The sequence below is a fragment of the Ixodes scapularis genome, unplaced genomic scaffold, assembly GCF_016920785.2.
Source record: "Ixodes scapularis isolate PalLabHiFi unplaced genomic scaffold, ASM1692078v2 PGA_scaffold4__175_contigs__length_147842914, whole genome shotgun sequence".
Classification (NCBI taxonomy): domain Eukaryota; kingdom Metazoa; phylum Arthropoda; class Arachnida; order Ixodida; family Ixodidae; genus Ixodes; species Ixodes scapularis.
The window spans coordinates 38,702,957-38,725,270 of record NW_024609879.1 but is presented as its reverse complement, the minus strand read 5'-3'; the positions used below and the strand labels follow the sequence as shown (position 1 = coordinate 38,725,270).

Genomic DNA, 22,314 nt, shown 5'->3' with positions numbered 1-22,314 from the left:
CGGAATTTTATTGCATACATTAAAGAACCAAATGAGCTCTTTCCGTAGCGATAATAACTTGGACGACATCCCTTGGTTTCAAAGAGAAAAACTGGAAAAACCGGCGATCGCTTGTTCGCGCTAACAGTGTCGCGCTCTGTACATAGACGGTCTAAGAACTGTCTACAGGAATCCATAGGATGGACAAAGGGGTAATAGAACGGCAAAGGTATGGACATAGGACGTCCATACATATTTTTGTAGGGGCAGGTCTTGTTTACGGAGTACGGATCGTCGAAGGCAACGCCGTCCACGCACGGTTTGTTTCAATATGGCTACCATTCAGGCTGACGTAGCAAGCTCAAATAGTCGGGCATAACGGACGACATACGGAGGCAGAAAATACGACGCACAAATAAAGCTAGAAACGTCTTTACAACGTCAGCAAGCGCACGCCATAGAGCGCAATGTCGAAAACATGGAGAACCTGGCAGCTTTTGCCCACATAGCTGCTGCGCATGCGCGGCCTTCCGGCCGTGGTGGTAGGAAAAACAGCGCCGCGTGTCGGTCTGCACTTTGTTTCCCCGTAACTTGGTAAAGGGAGAACAGCACGCTCCCCCCCCATAGCAGCTGTTGGAGAAGGTTGTAGCAGAATAATAACTTTCCATATTTTTAACACTTGCTGCAACCTTTCACCTGCTTTGAAAATTGAGCACTAACACCTGACCCCCCCCCCCCGTTCTTCTCTCCCTCTTTTTTTTTTCTCATAACTTCCAAAAAGCGCACGTATAATATCGAGAAAAGTTACAAAGCGTCCAGTTATACTTGCATTTGCTACCGTCGCTCATTCATATAATACACACAAGCGTAGGATCCCGACGCCACTGCACGAGACACGCAAACGGGGACCATGAATCATGAACAGCTTCGGAGCGAGTACAGGCGAAAATTTGTGGCCACCGAATTTCCGGACCTGGTCAGCGAGAACAGCTTCCTGTGGTACTTCTACCAGAGGGAACTTCACTTCGTTTTTGAATCTCGTAAGCAAATATATTTTTTGTTTCGTTTTAGCCTTTGATATGTCTTTTTCCTTGAGGTCTCCGACTAAAATGTACCGTGTAGGTTCTCTAGAAAAATGCGTCTTGATCTTCACTGAGCGTAAATGCCAAGTTTATAACTTATGCTTGCTCAGTTGAGGCTGGACGGATAAAGCGGAGTTAATTAGTAATGATATTACTCTTGTTTATTAAAATAACCTGGAGATGCGAGGAGTTCATTGTAGGAACTCTAGCCTGCGTCATCACCAACTAAGGATAAAATCAAGCTCAGAAGAGGAAACGATTGTAAACAAAAGAGACTCGGATCGAATATGAAAGAATTGTGGGCTTAAAAGTTGAAAACAATGATAAGCTTAAGCTGTCTTAGATCAATCTGGCACAACACCAGAGAGCGCTGGCTTGCAATGCATGCGATAAATTAGGTCACAATTAAAGCAAAAAAAAAGTTAATAAAAGAGGTTTTTTTTGTCATATCCTGGAAGTCAGTGTGTATTGGCAGCTACTGAATCCCCCATTTAATGAGCGCGGGCTGGAAAGCTAACCAAGCCGACGATTTTTATAATTGGAACTTTAGGGTGCCCGGAATGCGTCTTCGACTGGTGCATCTAGGCGCGCGTCCAATCTCGGCCATACATCAAAAGTCATCCCGACGTCGTGGCAAAAAATGTCATAACAAGAGCCAGCGTGCGACGCTGTCGGATGTGACGCCGCCAAGATCGCGGCCGGCGACAGCGTGACATTTGTATGACGTCATCAGGTGGAAATCAAGGGATCACTGTTTAGAGCGCGATAAAAACACCAGATGGAGACTCTCTCCAGGCACCTTATATCCAAACTGGACTGATATATATATATATATATATATATATATATACATTTGGAATCTCAACTTATTTAGCGATATAACAAAACGAATTGGTCGATGCTAATAAATTATAGCTCTTTCTCCGTCTCTACAAGTAGGTTAATGTTTAAAGTTTATGGTCAATGGGATAATTAGATATTTGCTAGAGTACTTTTTAAGTAATTCCCTTACATATTTACGTACAAGATTCGTTCTAATCCCTCAAATTTTTCTCACAACCCCTCCCCCCCCTAAAAAAGAAAAAAACATAGAAGAAAAGATTGTTTTTATATATGTAAAGTTGAGCGCAGTCACACTGTCACGTGTATTGACCAGCGGAAAGGGAGGTTTGACACTCTTCAGTTCCCCAAATCCTTTCTTTGCAACATTAAGCCCCTAATTTTTTAAACTCTTTTTTAGACACTAACAATGTCAATTCAAAAAAGCATTTTTTAAAAAGAAAGAAAGCAGGGGGCAACCTAATCCGCTTTTTTAGTTCCTTTGTTCGTTTTTTTTTTGTGCATGTGTGTGTGTTTGTTTGTTTTTTGCGATCGAAGACGGGGAGAGGAGGACACCGAGTGATTATGTTCCTCTTCAAGAAGCTCGTGGCGGTAAGTGGACAGACAAGAATTATCTGTCCTGCTCGATTATACACACTTAAAACTTTAACACCCTTATTGGTGTAAATGGCTTGTCCTATGGGGAGCACCCTTATTCGTGTAACAGAACACCCTAGGAAATGGGTGTAAGTCTTAGCACCTTAAGAAAGGGGTGTGATTTTCGGACACCGTAACAAAGGGGTGTGATATTCTCACACCCTAGAATAGAGGTGTGATTTTTCTAACACCCTAGGCATGGGTGTGATTTCGAACGCCCTAAAAAGGGGTGTGATTAATGTCTAACACCCTAAAAAGGGGTGTTACTTTCTAACACCCTCCCTCCCCCCCCCCGGCAATGTCCACCTCTCAGAAATTCCTGGGGAGAACCCTGCTTGTTACATTTATTATTTCTAGTACTGGTGACGTAAGCAAAACTCAACAGGCTTGGAAAGGCGGAACGACCGGAAGTTACTTGGGACGCAAGCGGCAGTTCATGTTTTTAAGCATGCTTGCAAAGTACTTACAAATAAGAGAGCGATCTCATGTAATCCGTGATAGATGCATAATCCAAATCGGGCAGCACAGAACAATTCGCAAACACAATGTCAGGGATGAAGGTGGTCGCTCACATTCAACGGAAGCCTCGCGGTCATCGATGAGCAGCTCTCTGTCGTGATAGATGCACAATCCAATTCGGGCAGCACGAAACACCGCAAACACAATATCGAGGATGAAGGCGGTCGATCACATTCAACGGAAGTCTCGCGTCCGCCGATGAGCAGCTCTTTGTCGAAACTCGTCCAACAAACACAGCACAATAATTCCATAGACTCCGACGAAATAAATGGCCAATAGATGAAAAAGTTGGCATAGATGTATTCCGGCCGTTCACGACGAAAAACCATGGTCGCGAAATGGAACTCGTCAGGACCTGCTTGCACGAAAAAGAGAACACTGACGGACGCTTCTTGGAAACCGGATTCACGTGGTCCCTACAACTCACCATAAACTGGCCAACGGCGAAGGCTATGACCCCAGTAAGCCATCAGCGCGTCAGAGCGAGTCGCGTGACAAATGTTCGTCCAAGCGTTTCTGTCCTACGGAGAGCGGTCACGTGTTTCGTTCCACACCTCTGATTCGCTAGAAGCGGCCTTAGCACTCGCTCATAGCCACACGGACACAAAAGAAAGTGGGGAGGCTTATCAGATGAAGGGGTCAAAGGGGGGTGGACAAAGCTGCTAATCCCCCTCTGCTGCCTCCTGGGCTGCGCAGGGAGGGTCGCCTTGTATGTGGGACCTTGAAGTTGTTGTTCGAGTGGCGGTTCCCTTTCGAAAACTGTGGAGCCGGGGAGTGGCTTATGCTTTCTGGGTAGAACTCGTTGATCGTCGTCTTGTTTATACGTTTGAATTCCTTCTTTCTCTTTTCTTTTTTCTTCATGTGTTTGGAAGCGTATTTATTGGTCAGGTGAGTTTGGGCTACCCAAAAAAAGGCGCCACTGTTTGTTCCAAGCTTCAGCGCAGTTAAAAAGAAAATGAATAAAAAGATTAAGCTAAGCGGAATTTGCTCGCTTTTTTCCCGAGAAAGACTTCTCGGGCTAAAAGCAAGCAGATTCCGTTTTGGCTAATCTTTTTATTTTTAACGTCGTATTTTAGGCGGCAAAGAAATAGAAATACCTCTCCGGCATAGCCGATTCACGCAGGATACTCTCAACACCCAACTAAAAACGGCGTCGCGTACGTTATGTCAGGATATCGTTGGCGCGACTCATACCATTCGTTAAATATTGGCTAAACCAAAATGGTGTGGGCACAATCTTTTCGAATAGATCCAATATCAGCGACATACGGTGTGTTGCCTGGGCTGTATATTTACACGTCTTCGGTCACCTTTTGCGAACGGAGGTGATTTTTTTAAATCGAAGTTGAACTGATAAAACTGATGCACGCGCAACACGTAATTTTCAGCTCCTCTCGGACGAAGAGTTCGATCGGAGTTGCAAAAAACATTCTCTAGCACTTCCTAATCATACGCGCCTTTGTGTGACGATTAATTATATTCGATGTTGGTACCGCCGTACATCAGCAACCGTTTCATCAAAGCAATAAACATGAACGGTTATAAAATCATGGGTGTAATCGACAGTATCAACATTACGCCCGTCCCACACCGTGTGAATGAAAAGTGTGTGGACGTCCGTTAACCACATGACCGGGGACGGAAGCATAGAGCACTGCTTATCGTCATTTGCGCCGGGTTTTCGGGCAAAAACCGGTAGAAATAAATGACCTCTCCTCCGGTGTGAAGAAAAACGGCGTCGATGACAATGATATTGACCGAACAGAGGGGAAAGCGGATTTGTGTAAGATTAATGTGACGCGCATTCTTGCACGTTCTCGTTGATGTTCTGAAGTTTTGACGGGACGCGGACCGATGCATCGCTACATAATTCCAAGCAATTTGAGCTGCGTCTTGGTATTGCACAAAGTATAAAATCCACCGCTTAAAGCACATATTAGATAAAAATTCAAGCTTGCTAATGCAGGCGACATTTGTTTTTCCGACTCATTTCATAGCTAGCTCCTCGTGTTGGGGCACATGCTGCTATACCGCGATGACGATCAATCGATGTCACGATGTCCTTACCGGCTCCTCTCGTAGACAAGGGTTTCTTCGACGTGATTAACTCCGACTCCTTGAAATCATATAAGTCCATCACACCCTTTCTACACGTTATGAACGGGGGGTGTTGCGACGAGTGCCCACACCCTTCTAACACGATTTCCGGAGCATATTTTAAATTGTGGGTGTGACAGGGGTGTAAGAGGGGTGTATGTAGGGTGTAAGCCTTCTCGTACACCCCTGTTACACCCACCAATACTCAAAATCGTGTAAAAAGGGCGTAGGAAGGGTGTAGGAAGGGTGTTGGTTAAAACAAACACCCTTTTAACACGGTTTTGGGTGTTAAAATATTTACTGTGTAGTGACTACGACGAATTTCATAATGTCACAATAGAAGAAAACGTTCCGTCTACCCTAAAATATTCTGAAAGATGTGATAATATGTGAAGGTGTTATTTCCACAAGCATCCTCGTTCGTTGCTTACTCCTATTTTCTCTTAGGAAACAGGATGTCTTTTTTTCTGCTTCTTTTCACCTAATTTGACATTGTTTTAAAAGCTACTTTGTTGTACTGCAACTTCTACGGTTGGCCTACCTTATTTCTGAATACCAGCCATGTTATCTGCGTCTCAGTCACCCTCTTTCTGCGTCAACTTTTTGCGAGCACATTTTTTATCTTGTTTTTGACTACAGAAGGGCGCACCTGATCTCAAGTAGATTTTTACAAATAAAACAAGATGGGGGCTGACGTAGATTTGTGATTCTGAGGCCAGATTCACGAAGAGCTTCTTAGTTTATGAAAACTTGGCTAAGAAGTTTGTAAGTTAAGAACATCGTAAGAAGAAGAGAAATTGGTATTCACGAAGAGGACGAAGGCGACGTTCTCCTACGGAAAGACGAGAACTCACCGGTGCTGTTGCTATGGCGACGGCGTCTTCAGCAGCACGAACAACCAGTCGGAGAGCTTGGCATGGTTCGAACTTCGGAGCAGTTCGGAGCACGTGAATATTTAATAAGAAACACAGGCGGCTTTCCGGCCACCGGCTCTCTGGGGTTCCTGTCTGTGCGGGGATACGTCGACGCTTCACGATTTAAACGCGCCCAAATTCCGAGACCGAGATACGTAACAGCCTTCCTTAACTGCTACGAACGCGATCGTTAAGAAGTCAAAACAACTGTCATCATTGGTAAAAGACGGCCCGTGCCGGTCGTTTGCAAAGCGACGTAGATGGAAACAAATCACCGCGGCGTTTTTCGCGGCCTCGGAGATGCAAGAGCGAGCCGACGTTAAAAAAAATATATATATATATATACGTTTGAACTACGAGAGTGTCAGCAAGAGCCACGTAAATACATGTTCACACTCGGAGCGGACGCGCGCGTTTGATCGAAGTGCTGGAGCCCTATGTTGCGCCTTTTGGACTTCCACGGCGACTAGGGAGAAGGAAGTGACGTCAAACACGCAGCAAACGCAGATTGGATGTTAATTGGTAAGAGTCGCTAATAACGAATTTCCGGAAAAAACAAAAGTAAAATTGAGCTTTGTTTTCTTCTGCAGAAATACGTCATCAGCGACTCTCACCAATCAACATCCAATCTGCGTTTGCTGCGTTGGTGACGTCACTTCCTTCTCCCTAGTCGTCATGGGAGCCCAAAAAGCGCAACCTAGGGCATTAGGATTCGCACTGTTGGACCGCGAATCGGTAAACGTTTCGGGACCGATCTTTTACGATTGTAATTCTATACTGACGTGACACTCGACAAAGAAACGTTGGACCGGCATTGCGTAGCTCCCACGAACTGTTATAGCTCGACAGTGACGTACAGTCGTGTCAGAATAAAAATGGTATACTATACTCCGCGACAACTTTTCTTGGCAATGCAGTGGAAGGTACAGACCCGCGTCCCCTCTCCAATTTTGAGTGTACGCAGGCTCTCCTCCTCCCCCATTTCCGGGGAGAGGAGGAGAGCCCGCGCACACTCAAAATGGGAGAGGGGACGCGGGCCTGTACCTTCCACTGCATTGCCAAGAAAAGTTGTCGCGTAGTATAATAACAAAGTGTGCATACCGTGTTGCGAAGGTACTCCATACATCGTTTATTTGAGCTCGATATCACACAAAACATGGAGATAGAATCGATGAGAGTCCCTTTTTGACGACAGCGTTCGTCACCGCTGCTTAGGAAAACAAGGAGATGACAAGGGAAAGCAATTGACCTCTTATATGAAAGAGAGGTCAGCGATCAAACTATATGATAGGGGAAGGGTCTACAAAACTTGCGCGGGCATATTCCATTCAGTAAGCCAGCCGATCGTGGGCAGACGCTCTTGGCAACGGACCGTGGGAGCAACGCTGAGCCAAGTGGGAGTGCCTGCTAGGCCTATATTCTGCGGAGCTTGCTTGATCGGTGAAAACGTCGTTGTAGCTCTTCCCGGGTGTTTGTGGATCCAGCGCTCTTGTTCGTCGTGGTCTGTTTCAAGTACTTTTTCCTTTGTTCTTCCTGTTTGAAGTCGGGATGCGCGAGAAAAGCACGTAGACAAATAAACATCCATTGGTCGTCGCCACCAATTAAATGAGCGACGGTGTCGGCCATGCTGATTTGATCATAAAAAGTGCGTAAGACAGCTCTAGAGCTGTCAGGATTCCATCGTAACCTACGCAAAACTTGCAAGAACTTTGTTTCGTGAATGCGAATTTGTTCTTACGTTTTGTCATACGCACATTTTTGGCGTTAGATCATTTCGTGAATCTGGTCCCTGGGCTTTAAGGCCGACGACCAGACCCGAGATTCTGCAAGGCAGACGATCCTCCTCACCATGGCAGACGAGGAAACAGGCAACGGTAGACAGGGTAGAATAGAAAGGGGAGGAAGTGGTGGAAAAGTGGAAAGCGCGAACTCGTTAGCGGGGCCGTAGTACGGCTGAGTTCTCTGCCCTTCGCTGCCTGTCCGTGGCATTGGCGGACATTTATCTGGAGAACACCGGAGCCAACTCCAGTCGGTCCGTGCTCCGTGCGTTTTTAAACGGCGTCAAGAAATGTACATGCGGCAAAAGTGCGTTTAGATTTGCTTGTTTTAACCGACGTTGGAATTAATGGTTGTTATAAGTGCCTCCGTGATTTTTGTTTCTTCTTAATATTTATATTTATATATATTGAAAACGTATTTTTACCCACCAACGTCTCAACGAGGCTAGACCTGTTCATAACCAAACGGAGAAGAATATTGTCCCAAACCTTATTTATTATTTACTTATCAACTTATAGTTCGTTTTGCTATTGCCTGGCAATATAGGCCGGTATAGTAAGATAGTAAGTCGGCGTAACAGCAGAGTAAGTTGTTACGCTGACTTCGATGCCTGTGACACTCTATTGTTATCTTCTCTTTCTTTTTTGTTTTGGACACAAGTTCGCCCCATTAAACGTTCCAGTTTCCCCAGTTATTCTTCGTTTCCTCGTCTGTTCATTTGTGACAATATCACCTCCCTAGAAACATCACAGCGGTCCGACCTAGCACACCCACCTTGGGAGCTACCGACCATGGCGCCGTCATATGTCATCGTAAAAAAAAAACAAGACATTTCAACACGGCAGAGAGTTGGGCGAGTTGGTTAAGCATCTTAATAGGTGGGAACAGCGCAGGAAAAACTGACGAAGGACGAGTAGAAGAAGTGCACAAACACAGCGCTGACTAACAACTGAATGTTTATTTTCAAGCGAACCAGAAAGTAAACACTGGGTGTGGAGAGGAAAAAAAAAAAAGCAGCCAATAAAAAGGAGGGAACCCGATAAAACAAGACACTACCACGCCATATCACTTTCACACACGTCTGCCACAGTTCTTGATAAAAAACACTTCGTCAGCCCCCAAGTTAACCGACGGAGCAGTGACGCATTCTTCCTCCCCCCTTGATAAAATATAAAAGGCCTCATCAATCTCCCGGGCAGTCTTGTTTTTGTTGCGCGCCAAGATCGTCAACTCATTGAACAGGGGAACGCAGCCGCACCTACTACAATGTACCGCAAGGTGGCCAGAGGGTGAGGAACGGAGAGCAAGGGAATGCTCCCTCGCCCTCACGTTCACACACCTCCCTGTCTGTCCAATGTAAACCCGACCACATGTGAAGGGGATCTGGTATACAACCCCTACTGCGCATGAGACAAACGGATCGCGGTGGTTAACATCACAGTGGTTATCCCTGTTCAACCCTCGGTTAACGGCGGAGCATAGTCGAGATAACTTCCGGGGCGCCGAAAACACCACAGGCACCTTATACTTGTTGGCCACGCGCTTGACTTGATGTGAGAGGGCGTGAATGTAGGGCACCACCACTGGTCTGGTTGTCGGTTTTTGCCTCGCCTTAGGACTGGTTCTACCTCCGAACACCTTAACAAGGGACTCAGCCACTCCCACAATCATCGCCACCGGGTATCCCGCAGAGGTCAGCCTAGACACCTGTGAAAGCAGGCTGTCCTCACACCTATGGTGGCATGACTTGAGCAAAGGGGCGCGCATACCCGACGTAGTGATCGCACGCTTCACAAGCTTTGAGTGCGCGGAGCCGTATGGCAAAAGCCTCTTCTTAGAGCGTGGCTCATAGGCCCAACAGGTGTGTGACGGCTGAAGAGTGAGCCTCAGGTCCAAAAACTGCAACCCCTCTCCCGTAGGTGTCTCGTACTTAAACGATAACCCGGGGGAGCATTCCTTAAAGGAAGCCAAGACTTCCACACACACACTATCCCGGTTGGGGCCCAGGCTATCTTTAAACACAACAAGGTGGTCGTCAACATACCGAAAAACTCTCAAAACCCGACAATCCAACGACTCCCCTATGGCTCTATCACACCTCGCCAGATATAAATCACTAAGGATAGGCGCCACACTCGACCCAATACAAATCCCACTCTTTTGCAGGAAAATTTCGCCTTCAAACGTGATATAGGTGGAACTCAAGTAAAAAGTCAACAACTCCAAAAAGGATTCCACCGCCAAACCCGTCGAGTTCATAAAAGCCACCGACCCACTGGACTGAATGCACTCTTCCACCGCTTTCATCAATTCACCATGGGGTATTGAGTAGAACATATCCTCGACATCCAGAGACACTAAATCACACCCTCCCGGATTGTCTTCTCGGAGGTAATCCACGAGGGCCTCAGAATTGCAAATACGAAAAGGATCATCCAACGTTAGCACACACAGGTGGCGCTGAAGAAAAGAAGATACATGAAGCTGCCAGGAGTCTCTCTGGGTAACTTATTCTACTCGTCCTTCGTCAGTTTTTCCTGCGCTGTTCCCACCTATTAAGATGCTTAACCAACTCGCCCAACTCTCTGCCGTGTTGAACCTCATTTCTTGTACATCGGGCCCTTTTTTGTGTGCTCCTATCGTAACCCATCAAGACGTTTTCTACATTAACGCCATCGCATCAGAAGTCTGCAAAGCCCGTCACTACGGGTACGCAGCCAGAAAAGGTACGTCCCCCCCGGAAGTCGTCGCCCTTTTCGGTATGGTGAATCCGTCCGCCGGACATGCGAAACGGGTGTGCAAGATCCTTCGCTCGGAGTCGTGGAGACAAGTCAGACTACTACAGGAAGGTTTAAAAGTCTGGTGCTATCGGACTTCTGTGGATGCGGGCGCAGCAGAAAGGAAGTTCCGAGCGTGTAAGCGAGAGGTTGTACAGGTGACAGATTTTCGGTGGGAGCGGCTGCGCGCCTCGTTCCCTAAGAAGTGTCAAGGTCAGCCGGGAGTCAAGGGCAACGTGGTCTTCATGGGAGGTGCGTCGGCTCCGGCAGAAGTGACGGACATTTTGAAAAAGGGTCCCAAATTCGCCACGGAACCGTCGGTCGGGCCTTCGGAAATGCTGGCCCTGGTTCGGCAGGTATCTGCGAAGTCGTCAGAGGAAAACAGGGACCGGTGTGTTCATGAATGTGTGGAAGGGTTGACCAAAGGGGTAGGCCGAAGGCCTTTGCCCAAGCTCAAGATGGGAACGCCGGTAAATTTTTTTAATGAGTCTAAGTTGAAGCTGTTGTTGTCGGATAAAGAGGGGGGGTTTGTTGTGGTGCCTGAAGGTATGTTTCAGGAAAGAGCGAGACAGGCGGTGCTTAACAATTTCAGAAGTGTGTCGGGAGTGGAGCTGAAGAGGGTAAAGGCCAGGGCAGTGAGGCTTTGCGGTCAGCTTGGGTTGGAGGGCCTCGGGAAGTCTGTGTCGGGGGCCAAGGGCCTCAATCTCGAGGTGTTCTTCTCCGTGAAGACCCATAAGGAGCTCAGGCCTTTTAGAGCTATCGTTACCCAGAGAGACTCCTGGCAGCTTCATGTATCTTCTTTTCTTCAGCGCCACCTGTGTGTGCTAACGTTGGATGATCCTTTTCGTATTTGCAATTCTGAGGCCCTTGTGGATTACCTCCGAGAAGACAATCCGGGAGGGTGTGATTTAGTGTCTCTGGATGTCGAGGATATGTTCTACTCAATACCCCATGGTGAATTGATGAAAGCGGTGGAAGAGTGCATTCAGTCCAGTGGGTCGGTGGCTTTTATGAACTCGACGGGTTTGGCGGTGGAATCCTTTTTGGAGTTGTTGACTTTTTACTTGAGTTCCACCTATATCACGTTTGAAGGCGAAATTTTCCTGCAAAAGAGTGGGATTTGTATTGGGTCGAGTGTGGCGCCTATCCTTAGTGATTTATATCTGGCGAGGTGTGATAGAGCCATAGCGGAGTCGTTGGATTGTCGGGTTTTGAGAGTTTTTCGGTATGTTCACGACTACCTTGTTGTGTTTAAAGATAGCCTGGGCCTTAACCGGGATAGTGTGTGTGTGGAAGTCTTGGCATCCTTTAAGGAATGCTCCCCCGGGTTATCGTTTAAGTACGAGACACCTACGGGAGAGGGGTTGCAGTTTTTGGACCTGAGGCTCACTCTTCAGCCGTCACACACCTGTTGGGCCTATGAGCCACGCTCTAAGAAGAGGCTTTTGCCATACGGCTCCGCGCACTCAAAGCTTGTGAAGCGTGCGATCACTACGTCGGGTATGCGCGCCCCTTTGCTCAAGTCATGCCACCATAGGTGTGAGGACAGCCTGCTTTCACAGGTGTCTAGGCTGACCTCTGCGGGATACCCGGTGGCGATGATTGTGGGAGTGGCTGAGTCCCTTGTTAAGGTGTTCGGAGGTAGAACCAGTCCTAAGGCGAGGCAAAAACCGACAACCAGACCAGTGGTGGTGCCCTACATTCACGCCCTCTCACATCAAGTCAAGCGCGTGGCCAACAAGTATAAGGTGCCTGTGGTGTTTTCGGCGCCCCGGAAGTTATCTCGACTATGCTCCGCCGTTAACCGAGGGTTGAACAGGGATAACCACTGTGATGTTAACCACCGCGATCCGTTTGTCTCATGCGCAGTAGGGGTTGTATACCAGATCCCCTTCACATGTGGTCGGGTTTACATTGGACAGACAGGGAGGTGTGTGAACGTGAGGGCGAGGGAGCATTCCCTTCCTCTCCGTTCCTCACCCTCTGGCCACCTTGCGGTACATTGTAGTAGGTGCGGCTGCGTTCCCCTGTTCAATGAGTTGACGATCTTGGCGCGCAACAAAAACAAGACTGCCCGGGAGATTGATGAGGCCTTTTATATTTTATCAAGGGGGGAGGAAGAATGCGTCAGTGCTCCGTCGGTTAACTTGGGGGCTGACGAAGTGTTTTTTATCAAGAACTGTGGCAGACGTGTGTGAAAGTGATATGGCGTGGTAGTGTCTTGTTTTATCGGGTTCCCTCCTTTTTATTGGCTTCTGTGTTTTTTCCTCTCCACACCAAGTGTTTACTTTCTGGTTCGCTTGAAAATAAACATTCAGTTGTTAGTCAGCGCTGTGTTTGTGCACTTCTTCTACTCGCCCTTCGTCAGTTTTTCGTGCCCTGTTCCCACCTATTAAGACATTTCAGTCGCATTAGCCCTGTCGCGCACGCGCCCCTGGAAAACAGTGTGCGACGATCACACAACGTAATGCCTTTAGACAGCGGCAGCTGCGCTGCTGATTCAACGATATAACAATGACGATCTATTGACATTTTGCCGAGTGTGCGTCACACAGTGATCTGGTGTTCAAAAAGACAATGCGATGATATAGCCTCGATGCGTTCTTGATTAATAAAAGATTTTAAGGCCGTAATGTGTTTATCCGCCAAGTTGAACGGGGTAACTGAATTGGTGCATAGGTCACGTGACGTCAAATGTTCCGCTAAATTGAGGGGGCAATATGATTTTTCCTGTAGCTCCTGTAATGTTGGGTTGCGTGAAATTATTTTTTTCCGCCAGATTTAGCGGGGAAGGTTTTCGTTTAAGCTCACGCCGTCGCCAAACCGAGGGACGGGCCAAAAAGCTGCCGCTGCACTACAGCTGTAATTTGTTTTTGTTGCTGTTTCTTTTTAACATGTGGTGTAATATTTTCTTAATGTCCTCGAAAAAATACATGCACCACGAAACGTAAACAACAGCCGGAAAATACGAAAATATAGCCGCGAGCAGTGCCTGAAATCGCGCCTACGCAGGCCTTACGCATCGAAAACAACGCTCCACTGTGTTAGGGTTTCCTACTGGAAAAAAATTAGCGCGGAAAGAAACAAGCAGCTTACATACTTCCATCAAGATCCATACTAATCGCTATAAATGCAACCATCATGATTCCTGGATTTTGCCGTCATGCTCATAAAATGCAAGAATGAAGATTCCACTAAGGTGCCATCACACATACAACCGCTATACATGCAGCCATTGTGATCCCAGTAACCTGCCACTATCAGTTGACCACTGCAATGAAGCGACCACTATGTTTAATGAAGCACCGGTATCTTCTGGGATAGCCTCCTCTATACACTCCGTGCGGGAACTATAGGGGGCGCTTTGAAAAACGCGTGCAGCGCCGCTAGCGGAGGAGCTGGCGTTCGACCGTGAGGCGCGTTCAGCAGCCTGCGGCGCCTTTTCGCATGCCAAGCTGTGGCGGCGGAAGCGCGTACGAACGAAACTTTTGCTTTTTGAGCCGATACGTTGAGGGTGACGTTGCATGAGTGCTGGGGCAGAAGGGCATTAGCTGTTCTCCCCCTATTGAAAATCGCTCTGATGGGACTTCAGGACTTTTTTAAAGGGCGTGAAGGGGACTTCAGGAATTTCTGAGATATTTGAAGGGAGCACCGATATTTCCTTGTGGGTTCACTGGCCCCGTCAGAGGCTCTCTTGAAATGTCTAAAGTGCCCTTTACAATGGCTTGAAATGTCTAAAAGCCTGTCAAAAACTTTTCTAATGGGGTCAGGAAAACCTTTAGGCTTCTTGAGATGTCTGTGGGCAACGGCCTAGGTGGAGAAAACACATTTCGCAGAATTAATGAACATACATGCTTAATGTACGCTACGGAGGAAAAAATAAGTATTTGGAGAATGCCGATCGTGTGTGTGTGTGCGGTCAGAATTTTATAACTGCTCTTCTATCAAATACGAGTGGGCTCCTGGACCCGTCTGTCACTGCCCGGGTGTTCGGTCGCCAAAGAGGCCACTGAGGGCGACCGCCCCATGTGGAGAATTGACGAGCCGCGGGCCGAGTGGTGTTGGCCGAGCGGCGTTTTGAGGCGAACGCAATCCTGTCCGCTCGAGGCGAAATCCGTGCTACCATGTATAAAAAAAAAAAAAAAAAAAAAAAAAAAAACACGCCGAGAGCAGTGCGCGCTTTCAAGGAACAGGGACGCACGCGGGAGCGACCCGTTCCGGGAACCGGTCCCTCCACGGGGGGGCCTGTCCCCAAAAAGCAATCGCCTCTCTCCGCCCGGCGTTGGGGAGAGGGTGCAGGGCTGCCAGGCCAGCGGTCCGGGGGGGGGGGGGGGGGGGGAGGGTGGTGTGTGCAAGCGGGGGAGGCCATAGCCATTTTCTCTCTGCTCGTGTGCTTTTCCGGTTATCCCACAAGCCGGGATGTTTGGAGCGGACCAATTTCCTCCAGGAAGGTGAGCATGCATGGTTTTGAGTGCTCGCCCCTTGGTCTGTTTTGATCCGTGCAGTTTCTTTCTTGGTACCGCAGGTGAACCATAGTTCGGCGCAGGCCGCCTTCAGCACCGCTCGAGTGCCATTGTGTTCAGCGCATTCATGGAGATGGTTGTCGGTGTCGGCTTAGTCGCTGCAAAGCCCGGCAGTCGGGGTCAGCGTCCCACCGCATGTTGTGCCTGCGCACCGGGATTATGGCACTCTGGGTGTTGAGGCGGTGGATGACGGCCGCTGTCCGGACTTGTTTCTTGCGCCTCTTCGTCCGTCCGACTTCAGACCAGCGAGCAAAAAATACGCCGAAGACGCCGGCGCGATGTCATCATGGACGAAACCGTGACTGTGCTCGGGATTTCTCAACGGCGGCGGGTGCTGCTTACGAGTTCGTGGTTTTCGGTAAACGTGCCTACTGAGACTGTGCATGTGTCCGTGAGGTGCACCTGCTCGGTTTTATTACCTGAACCACCGTACATCAGGAATATACCCAGCGGCATTGTGAGTACTTCGAAAGGTATTTTTCTTTGTGATAAAGAAGTCAGTTGTCTCGGTTTGATGTGATCTCTTTCGTCTACAGCTCCTTGCGCCACGTTCGAACAAGCGTTGCTTTTTATCACCTTTTTGAGTTATAATATGCATGTAAAACTAAATGTCGGCAATAAATTTTCAATGTTGTAACCTGCATTTTTGTTTATGGCTCACAGTCATTTGGGCGTCTAAAGGGTTGATGGGCTAAAGGGTCTGACGGGTTGAAGGGTTGTGGGGCTAAAGGGTTTTTCTATGGGGTATCCTTGAAGGGTTTTTCTGTAGGGTATTTTTGAAGGGTTATGAAGGCCTGTGAGGTCCCATAATCCTTCAAGGCTGACGGGCCCTTTAGGAATATTTTCAATAGGGCCACTTCTTATATATTGAGTTTGAGTCGTTATTAGGGGTAATTTCTCTAGTTGCGGCCAAAAAAGGAGTTGGAGCAATTTTCTGAAAAGCAAGACGGCCGCCACCATAATTGTTTTGAGTGGGAAATTTATTTCGCTCGTCGCTGTAAACGTAGGACTGCTGGAACGATGATATTGGAGGCGAGTGAGATTTACACTAAATTTCTGCACGAAGTGTGCCAAGTTTCATTAAGACGGCAGGTGTGAAAGTTGTTTCTAACGAATAAAGAAATAAAGCTGTACGGTATATCCAATATTGGACCCAAAACGTTGTGTTAGAGCGGGCTGTGCAAAGTGCAGATTTGGGCACACAGGTGCTTGGACTTGACAGTAACATGACACAACACTTATTATACAAAAAAAAAAGGTGGCATAGGGAAACCAGGTGAAAATTTAGTTTGGGCGGCGTAACTCAATGGGAACCGGTTTTGACCATGAAAAGGCTGTCAAGAGAATACCACTGGTCGGGGGAGGTGGAGACTTTAGAGGTAGGAAGGGACTAGTGGACTGTACTTCTAATTGAAACAACTTTACGAAAGGTGGTTCCAAAGCCCAGAAAACAAAGTTGTCGGCCAACACACGGTTTGGCCGCCAAGGGCTTTTGCGGTAAGCTGTTGTGTAATAACCTGTTGTGTGAGGTGCTGATTTTCGGCCCACAGGTACTTTGACATGACCGTCACTTGGCACAACACTTATTATAACAAAAATAGTTGGCATAGCGAAACCAGGTGGAAATTTAGTTTTGGCGGCGTAACTAAATGGGAACTGGCTTTGACCGTCAAAGGCTGTCAGAAAATACCACGCATCGTGGGAGGTGCACGCTTTACAGGTAGGAAGGGACCAGTGGACGGTACTTCCAGTTCGAACCACTTTGCGATAGGTGGCTCTATAGCCGAGAAAAAAATTGTTGTCTACAGAACTCGGGGTGTCAGTGTTTCCACATCTAAAAGGAGGCTGATCAAGAAAGAAAGCACACCACATAAACTTCCATACTCAAACGCCGATTCTCCGGTGATTCCGAGTTTCATGGTTGTTTTCTTTAGATTTATATTTGTCACTTTTTTTACCGTTCGAATCTTTCTTCATAAAGTACAGATTGCGTGCCATATTTGTCCGGAATTATCATCGACTCGTATGATGGGGACGAAACTTCTTTGGAGGGCATTCCTCCAACGAAATTGGCACTGCATACCCGCGAGTGTGGGATGGCATTTCAGTTCGTCCCATCGGCGCTGACACATGTAGGCGTTACTGGTACGAAAACAAACGCAGAGCGCAAAGCGGCAGTGTAGAATATGTCAGCCGTGTCGAAACAGTGGCAGACATGATCGGGACACCAAATTTCTCGCGTCGTATGGCACGGCTCCATCGTTGTCGCTGTCCCAGAAAGCATCGGCGAGGTGAAAAACTGTGAAACTTTGTCTCCACGAGATACGACGCATAACTATTGAAGCACTTAATGACGCAGCACAGGCTGCGTCATTAAGCTGTGAACCCAGCGCTGGGAACCCAGCGGAACAGCACCACTCCGACTTCAACGCGTACCAACGTACGCGGCGTGGTTTCGGTTTCGTTTTCTCTGGGGTGCTCACTGCCTACCTTCGGTACCGGCCGCGCGGCGGCGCGCCAGTCGCTTCGCACGGAGTGTATACTGAAAAAGCCTGGCAGATCAGCACGAGACGTGTCTGCCGAAAGTGAAAAGGTAGAGAGGCAGACAACGAATGAGAGAAGAGTCAAGTAACGGGCGCTGCGCTGCGGTGAGACGCCGAAACACACTTGTCCAGATTCACTCAAACTCATAAACAAGAAGGAAAGTGTCCGTGAAGATTACGCACGGCGTAGCACAAGCTGTCATTTGTGGAACCAAACACTAAACGCATCACAACAAATTCTTGGGCTTCTTTGACGAACTCGCTTGTTGCCGATATGCGGGTAGGACTTTTCGAATTTACAACAGAAGCACAAAATCCGCAGCAGCCACGCAGGACGCAACACACGCCAAACTAGGTCCGGCAGCAGGCGCGCGTTCTACCACGCTTTCAACTTAGGGAGGGAAAGAAAAGAAGAAAAGGGCAAAACGGGAGTGCACTCATAAAAGGCTTATCTTCTAAAGGCATCCCAACCAGGACCTGGTCCTGATCCCAACAATGACCACAACGAGAGGATTTCTCCCTTGTACCCAAGGTTGATAGTGCAGTGAATGCTATGTGTGGCCTTGGGCTTGAGGCAGGTGCGGTGTTCTGCCTTATCACCAGCTTCTAGACTGTAGGCACGTGACCCTAACTGGAGACACGATTGGCCTAAAACACGCATAGCGTCTACCCTGCTGTCAATACCGAGTGAACAGGACAGCTCTATGAAGTCCAGCTTTTGAACTTCCAAAGAAGCTGTCCAGCACAAAAGTGACCCGAAACGATGCAAGTTTAGAGAAACTATTTTTATGCCGTATAACCCACATTATAATATTAAATGAAAAACTAAGCGCGACTGTCTTTTGCACACGATGTCCACAAATAAATTGATAAATAAAAATATATACATTTTACCAATGAATTTAAAATTATGTGTACACTGTTAGGTTCGCGTTTCTAAATTAAATTTTTTTTACGAAAGAGTTGCACATAAAAGACACCACGGACAGCACATCTTCCGACTCTCAATACACGATGAATCGCCGACAGTTGCAAACGCAAGGCTGCGATGCTGCGCGAACGGTTTTTAAAGACGCAGCGTAGGGTACTCCGGGCGCAATGGCTTCGCAGCCGTTCGAAGGTAAAAGGATTCGGGACGACGAAGTAGCATCTTGCATCTTCGGTAAGCTAACGGTTCCTGTTTCATCGCTGAATGTAGCAAGGAAACATGAACAAAATTAGTTTTACTGCTAGATTTAGTGGGAAAATTGACGTCACTTGACATAAGCATCAATTCGATTTCCTGCTAAATTTAGCGGGGCGGTTACACCGATGCCGACGGGGACACCGCTTAATGCGGAAACGGGCACCTAAGAGCTGTAATCTAAAATCCATTATTTGATTAACTCGCTTTCCTATCTTATGCACTTCATCATATTGTCACACGTCAAACCTACAACGAAATTTTGAGACCTGTCTGTTTTTTCTGTTTCTTCTGCTCTTCAAAAAACCCCCCAGTCTCAGGGTAAACGACGAAATGGTTGACTTCCACCAGCTAGCCTGTACTTTGACTCTTTTCTCGTTAAACGAAATTTAATTTGTCTCTGAATCTTCAAAATGTGCAATTGATTAATTCATCGAAATACCTGGAATAACTTGACTTTAAAGGGCAACTCCGCTTCTTTTCCAGTAGTGCAAAACTATACAGTTCTCTTTGTTATCATCTACAAAACCCCCGTGGCAAATATTACGACGGAATTCCGCCTAGAAGTTCATTAAAATCGCTGTCAAAGTTTGACAAGCACGAATCCGCTGGTTTTGGATGAGACGTGCGGGCCAGACAACACTGCCCGGCTGCGTTTCCGCTTCCTCCAAATTCCTTCTACCGGCACGTCCGCGACGTCATCAAACATGTACAGCTTCTTTTTTTTGTTTTTTTTTTGTTTTTTTTTTAATCTTGTTTTTTTCCCGGGGAGAGCACGGGTGGCGCCAGCGCCGTGAAAGACGTGAGTGACGCGCTCGGCCGGTCCGGCGCTCGACTATTGATACTACTGATAAGCCGATCGCCTCGTTGAGCGCGGCTTGTGTTACATCGCGTACTTTTGAACACCAAGTAAAAGGAGGAGAGGGAAGCTGCTTTTGTAAGAATTTTGAGTGACAGGTTAATCTTCTATAATCTTCTGGGAGGAGAATAGCGACGCCTGTGCTAATCCAGGAGGCACAAAGGAGGATCCTGAAAAGAGGGGAGCTCCTTCTTCCCCTTGTATATCACGTGGGTGTACATGCTTAGTGATGCCGAATATAGAATGTTGTCCGGCTTTGCCACCGTTTCGGTTTCGGTTTGTGATCATGGCTAGAGTAAAATTACACGAAAAATATTTTATTTTTTGCGAAACAAAGGTTTGGGGATTGTTTTTGAGTGCTTCAAAAAGCAAAATCGGCCACTATCTCAAAATCTTTGAAATTAAGCGGAGTTGCCCTTTAACCTTTTGTGGCTGTTCCTTGACCTGCCTAAAGTTCTTTTGTACGGCTGTGTTAACATTCTCATCAAAATTACCTTCCGGCAGAATAACAAAAAAGCCCTCGTTGTCGGACAACAGAATACGCAACCCATTACTTCTCAGATAACCGATAACAGGCTCTAAATTTCTGCTTCTAGGGGACTTCCCCTCGTTTTTTGACAAAATCCCCACGCACTCCCCGATGCATCTAGGCCTTTGTTCCTCCGCGACCCGCCGTGACACAGACCGTGATAAAACCAGTTTATCTACCCGGTCCAACACTGGCTCAAAGCAAAACTTCGGTCCTTTTTTTAAGGGATCTTGGTGTACCTCTAGAACCGATTGCTCTCCAAGGATCAATATCTTGCCTTCTTTACAAGGCGTCTTCTTCTTGGGAGGTAGCGTGAGGCGGACTGTATGCCAAAGGAACTCCGTGGTCTGGACGGAGATCTTAGTCCATTCTTGATACAGGCGGAAATCTCGAGGATGCCGTGCGTTGTTGGTACATGCCACCCGAAGACAGTCTTTGAAGAAGCGAACTTGATGCCACCACTCGGATCTTAAAACTCGGAACATTCTCCTCGAATGACCCGGCGACGGAACCAACCAACCGGAGACAGCTTGCAATTCTGGTGGGCACATAGACATTTTTGCGTACCACGATGCCGCACTGGGGGGCTATGTTGCGCTTTTTGCACTCCCAGGAGACTAGGGAGAGGGAAGTGACGTCAACGACACAGCAAACGCAGATTGGGTGTTGATTTCGTTTTCTTCTGTCAACATCGAATCTGCATTTGCTGTGTCGTTGACGTCACTTCCCTCTTCCAAGTCTCCTGGGAGTGCAAAAAGCGCAACATAGCGCCCCTGGCCTTGCACACGTAAACGGCGAAGCAGATAGCCATGAAGGCTCCGAAAGAAGGTGAGAAGAACATAGAAAAGAGCCCTTTGTAGTAGAAATGAAGCTTACTAGAATGGAAAGTTGGGCGAGTTGGTATGAATTAATTTTGAAAAACAGCGCGAATATCACACGGACAAGAAGGAGGAACACACAGGACGAGGCGCTGACTATCAACTGTCTATTCAGAACACATACATAGAAATTCACGCGAGGTCGGCTTCTTCTTTTTCCTCTTCCAGTCATTCGCCATTCAGCACGCACCATTGTAAATTTTTATTTTCAGATTTTTTTTTCTTTGCGTGACGATTTTATACCGATGAAAGAAAACGATGTTTATTCAGGTTTTTACACTGATCTGTATGTCTATTTGCTGGATCGCGTTTGACCTGCTCCGCCTATGGACGGGAATGCGGCCGCGGTCGGCCATCTTTTTGGTAGAGTTATATTATCTCTAGCCATCATAGTCATATGGCGGACAGCGCTATGGCGACAGGCTGCCATAAAAAAATAGCCGTGGGTCTAGTACACTGTACCATGGGTGATATTTCGTGCTTGATTGAAGTTGTTCGACGAAGAAGATTCTTGAAACCCGGCGTGACCGGTAGCCCCATCTTTGAGAACCCGGCGAAAGTTCTACGAAAGCGCAGCACCGGGGGGAAGCAGTGACGCACCCTGCTGTCATAGTGGTATAGTCATACGTCAAATTATAGACTTTATCTATCTAGAGAGATACATATATTTTTAGGAGGACATAAGAATGGAAGTGTTTGGTGCTGTATGTGTAATAAGTGCGGCGCCATGAGCGGCGGGTTAACAGTTTGACAGAACCGTCGGAACTGTGAATCCGCGCGTGCTTCAGAGTCGACGACAGCTTTGGTTCAATGCTTAGTGATAAAAACAATAACTTTGAATGTTAATTGCCAGTGACCGATATGTTCTGTCTGTTCTCACTTGTAACGTCACAAGATGTGAATATTGTGAGGGTGTTTTTGGTCGCTTCAAGAAGAAGACAAATGCCGGTTGTTTCCTGGTCGAGATCTATATCAGCACGCGCTACCCGAGTCTCGTGTCCCAGCCCCAGCGGCGCGCAGTCCCGCGCACTGACGATTGTGCTTCCCACGCCACAAATGCCCCCTTCGAAGGAAAGGCCATCCTGGCCTTAAGAGATCAGGAGGGAGGGAGACGCTGATAAAACATCTTGAGGCGGCCAACATGTACGATGTGTCGACCGGTGGTTCGACGATCAG

The 22,314-nt window shown here is 47.5% G+C and overlaps 1 protein-coding gene across 1 annotated transcript in view; it reads left to right on the top strand.

The window, feature by feature from the left end:
* The first annotated feature begins 889 nt into the window (after positions 1-889).
* Positions 890-22,314, top strand: part of LOC115328957 (phenylethanolamine N-methyltransferase-like) — a 104,265-nt gene continuing 82,840 nt past the window's right edge. Inside the window, exon 1 of the mRNA XM_040211248.2 lies at positions 890-1,019. Within this exon, the coding sequence (XP_040067182.2) occupies positions 890-1,019 (130 nt within the window). The remainder of the gene's footprint in view (positions 1,020-22,314) is intronic.